The sequence below is a fragment of the Nanorana parkeri genome, unplaced genomic scaffold, assembly GCF_000935625.1.
Source record: "Nanorana parkeri isolate BGI_ZX_2015 unplaced genomic scaffold, ASM93562v1 scaffold171, whole genome shotgun sequence".
Classification (NCBI taxonomy): Eukaryota; Metazoa; Chordata; class Amphibia; order Anura; family Dicroglossidae; genus Nanorana; species Nanorana parkeri.
In genome coordinates, this window is record NW_017306439.1 from 1,719,568 (window position 1) to 1,724,475 (window position 4,908).

At 44.9% G+C, this 4,908-nt stretch overlaps 1 protein-coding gene across 1 annotated transcript in view; it reads left to right on the forward strand.

The window, feature by feature from the left end:
- The window catches only part of OPHN1 (oligophrenin 1), an 86,427-nt gene that overhangs the window by 55,300 nt on the left and 26,219 nt on the right, over positions 1 to 4,908 (forward strand). Inside the window, exons 16-18 of the mRNA XM_018554738.1 lie at positions 2,311 to 2,385; positions 2,536 to 2,620; positions 4,347 to 4,405. Of these exons, the coding sequence (XP_018410240.1) occupies positions 2,311 to 2,385; positions 2,536 to 2,620; positions 4,347 to 4,405 (219 nt within the window). The remainder of the gene's footprint in view (positions 1 to 2,310; positions 2,386 to 2,535; positions 2,621 to 4,346; positions 4,406 to 4,908) is intronic.

Below are 4,908 nucleotides of genomic sequence, written 5' to 3' on the forward strand. Positions count from 1 at the left end.
TCTGTCTGTCTCCTCCCACCCCCCTCCCCTGTCGATCGGTTGGTGTCTCTCTCCTCCTTCCCCCGTTGGAGTCTCTTTCTTCATCCACCCCCTTCCCAGTGGTCGGTCGGTGTCTCTCTCCTCCCCCCTGTCGGTCAGTGTCTCCCTCCAGCTCCCCAACGGACCAATCACCTCCCCCCCGGGTGTCTGATAGAAAAAAAAGGTACCTTTCCCCTCCAGCACCTGTGCTTTGCTGCTGCAGGGTTAAAGAAAGCTCCACTTCCTGAAAAAAAAATGCTTTCTGCGCTCAGGAAGGTACCAAGTGCATGGAGCGGCCCGCGACCTTAACAATGACACTGCACATATTAAACGACAATTACAAAAATCTTGCTTGGAGCCCGGGCCTCCCCAGCTGCCTGGGCCCCTCACACAAGTACTGGCTGTACCCCCCCATGGTAGCCCTGCCTGGGGATTCGGATCGCGATCTCCCCCCATTCACTTCCGTGACCCCACACATTAAGTAGCCCGGGTCTACAATGTCTTTATATGATGGCGTATTACCAGAACCTTCACTGAAGACACCAGAAAGCCACGATTAGGTTGAGTGTTTCCATTCCTTTGGCCATATATTGTATCTTGGATTCTGTTTAGCGCTATATTACAAGATCTTAAATGTCTGAATGTTTTGCTCTTCTCGTGTTCTGAGCATTTTCCCAGCAGCTCCCCCTCGGCGTAGTCATTTTATTTACTTTTTAGGATCTTTCAGATTTCGTCACATGGCCTTGAATTAACTTAACATTCCACTAACAAACCACAACTGTAGCCTGTAAATGTTCTAATGCTCGTTAGCTGTTTGTGAGGGATTGTCGGTGGGAGGCCACGTAGTGATAAGATTTCATTGCTCACTTCTTTTGATGTGCAAAACTCACAAATTAGTGGAGAATTGTAGGAAAGACACGCCGGTCAGCCATACGTACAGTATAAGAGTAACTTGTGTCTGCTTTTTGTTTTTTGTAGTGTGATTTGGAGGAAAGTATTAGTAATACTGCTTATTTTTGAGAGCCTTTAAAGGGACCTTAAAGTATATCTCGACCCAAGAACATAAATGTAATTTATTGCGGCGTATGAGTCATTGGATGTGGTGGCTGCATTGGTTTTTTTTTTTTGTTTTTTTTGTTTTTTTAGACCTTTAGATCTTTTGACTTCAGACAGACCTGAATCCAGGGCATGAGAAAACAGACTAACCTGTTGATCAAGCACTGGCTGAATGTCCAGCATTTCAGTGAGGCAGGCCTGTTTGAGGCAGGTGTGCACAGCAAAGACCTGAGCTGCAATGCTGGGTAATATCCAGCAGATGGCGAAGGCTGAGTGTTACAATTGCGAATGTATCCTAACCATACACAGTAAACTAAACCGAATATGAAGTCCGATAACAGGCTTCAAAAGGTGCCAAAGAACGCCTGAATGGTAGCAGCCCATCTAGCCAGAGCTCTGTGAAAGACCCAAACCTCTGTGTGAAAGACCCAAACCTCTGGAGAAAGGGGGAGGGGGCAAAATAGGCATGCCCCCCCGTCTTTCACAAGGTTCCTGATTCACAGGTATAATGCGTTTATAACAGTATTTTGTATTTTTGAGTATGGCTAATGCAGGTTTACTTTTAAAGCTGAGTGGTAAGAATAAGCAAGTGCCCCAGCTTAAGTCTTCATCCTTTTAGCCTTTAATCGATCAGGAAACCCATCTAACTAACTGGCAGGACTTCCTTTTGAGGAGACTGGTCATTCAAGCCACCTAGCTGTGCACTAGATGACCGTTCTTAATGCCCCCTGCCCCCAACTCAGCAGGGTCCAGCTACTTCACATAGGGTGCCCCGCCAACTCTGCCTCAAGGATCAGGATGGCAGGAGATGATGTCATCTGTTTTTTGTCAATGGTTTTTGTGGACAGGAGAGAGGCAACTAGGGTAGTGATGGTGGGAGGTGGTGATGGTAGTGGGAGGTGGTGGTGATGAAGCTGGGAGTTGGTGATGGTGGTGGCAGTTGGTGGTGGATGGTGGGAGGTGGAAGTGATGGTGGGAGGTGGTGGTGGTACTGGGAGGTGGGGCTTACACTAAAAATGTAGGTTTGCTTAGAGATGGGCTCTTTATCTTCCAGCTGGTCTCCAGTCTATGCACAAACACTTATTTGACTCCCCACTGTTGTCATGCAATACACATTTGGCGTGATCAGATTTAATGAACTACAACATTCACATTCTCTTCTCCATCATAAAAGTCACAACTGTTACATTGACATCATCCGAGGTCATTCATTCATCTGTCGCTGTTTTCTTATAGGAATGACTACAGAAGGAGTGTACAGGACGGTGGGGAGTAACATCCAAGTGCAGAAGTTGCTGAATGCATTTTTCGGTAAGGTCCTCATGGCCCCCTGCCAGGAGCATAGTTCCAACATTTCGTCATAAGCACTAAATGAAGTTCTTATGCGTAACGTAATATTTTACGCTGCACCCTCATAGACTTGACAGCTTGACCTTTAACATTCTGTTGCTGCTTCTCTAGATCCCAAATGTCCTGGAAATATCGACCTGCAGAGCAGTGACTGCGACATCAAGACCGTTACTAGCGCTTTAAAGTTCTATCTCAGGTATATTTATAAGATTCAGCATTCCTTCTCTCAATACATCAGATCCATTCTAATCTTTCTACTCATCTTCCACAAATGATCAGATGTCTCATCAGAAGACCTCACACTGTCACAATCTCAGTAGTACCTCTTCAAAATAAATAGGGATTGGCAATCTCTTGATCAAATGTCCCGGTATCACCATAGAACAGCCTCGTCCACATTAAACGCCACAATCGGCAATAAACAGTCCCTCTGGTAAAATTTGGCCGCAGTAGACTAGGATCCGCACTGCTTTCAAACAGTGTTCTTGTATAGATGAGGAACATTCTCATCCATGGTAAAGGGAACTTAGCCACAATAAGAGATAATCAGTACCACTGATGATGATTGGCCAGTGTGCAATTTCCCTACCCGGGGTTAGTTATCTATCCACTGTTCCTCACAAACCTCCCCGTGATATTCCATCCACCACCAGCTCAACCTTGAATTGGCTCTTGTTGGCCGTCACTTTCCTGGCAAGCTCACAGGCTCTTGCTTTAATAACTAAAGGGATATTGGCCATAATGAGAGATAATCAGTACTACTGATGATTGACCAGTGTGCATTTTCCCTCCCATGGGTTAGTAATCCATCCACTGTTCCTCTCAAACCTGACCATGATGTTCTATCCACCACCACACAAGTCCTGGAGGCATCTCAGCTTCTCCTTGATCTCCACTGCCCGATCCTCGATCCTATTCTCCAAAGCTACTCCGGACCTTCCTTTTGGTTTCCCCACAGCTCATCCTAGAATTGGCTTCTGTTGGCCAGCACTTTCTTGGTAAGCTCACAGGCTCTCCTTACTTTAATAAGTAAAGGGATCTTGGCCATAATAAGAGATAATCAGTACACTGATGATGATTGGTCAGTGTGCAATTTCCCTCCCACGGGTTAGTAATCCATCCACTGTTCCTCTCAAACCTGACCATGATGTTCTATCCACCACCACACAAGTCCTGGAGGCATCTAAGCTTTTATTTGATCTCCACTGCCCGATCCTCGATCCTATTCTCCAGGGCCACTCAGGACCTTCCTTTCGGTTTCCCCACAGCTCATCCTAGAATTGGCTTCTGTTGGCCGGTACTTTCCTGGCAAGTTCAGGTTTTCATTGCTGTTTGGGTCTTCAATAGGGAGATTTGCCCACTCAGTTTGTTCTGGTGACCATTTGTAACTGAAATTGACGGGAGATCCAACATTTAGAATTTTCAAGTATGAGGTTAGAAGAACCTAATACAAACTTCCATGTGCAATAGAACCAATAAGACTGGCACAACAATATCTCGGGATTTCAAAGTCCACAAATAGGCAACGGGCAGCCAATTAATTTCAAGGGGAAAAGGTCTTCCCTTTCTTTAGGGCTTGGACACGATTTGTAATACAATCAGGATGAGATTACATAGAAATCTTGAATTGAGGCTGGATGGAGGCTAGTGTGTCCTAATGTCATCTATACATCTGGCTGGAACAGACTGGCCTCCATCCAGCCTCAACTGAGGCTTTCTATGTCATTTCATTAGACCAGGTAATAATTGTCCTCCTCTATGTAGTTATCATTATGGGAAATGTGATGACAAGTACAAAGGGTGTGTGATGACAGCATGGATTGCCTTTCTTGTATAGTCTGTCCCCAAAGAACTGACATTTTTATTATTTTTTCAGCTTTTCAACCATGTCTTCCGATAAATGTTATTGTTTTTCTAACCAGGAATCTATCGGAGCCTATTATGACGTATAAGCTGCATCGGGAGCTCGTATCTGCTTCAAGTAAGATAATTAATCTCTGAAAAGTCACCATGTTATGTTGGCAGTACAGACAGAGCCAGGGCGTCCCCAAGGCGTAGGCCCAGCTACAACCTGCTAAACCAGAGGGATAGTGCAACTGGTCAAAGCTGTGCCTCTGCCTGTCACGGGGACAAGGGGCTTGTAGGCAGTTAGTGTCTGATGGGGCCATGGCGGTATAGGCAATTAAAATTGGGTGGTTTCACTGTGCCTATTGCAATCCTTATTGTAAACGGGGGTTTGTTTGAAACAGAGACCAGTCACTAGTGGTGCATCACAATGCTCTGTACTGGTCCCGTTCTGTTTAATCTGTTTGTAAGTCATATAACTGAAGGTTTGGTGGGCAGGGGTTGTCTTTTTGCTGATGACATCAAGTTGTGCCGTAGGGTTGATATTACTGGAGGTGTTCGTAACATGGAACATATATTGGAATTAGAAAAATAATAGTGATAATAATAATAAATAAAATTACAAATATTATTATATAT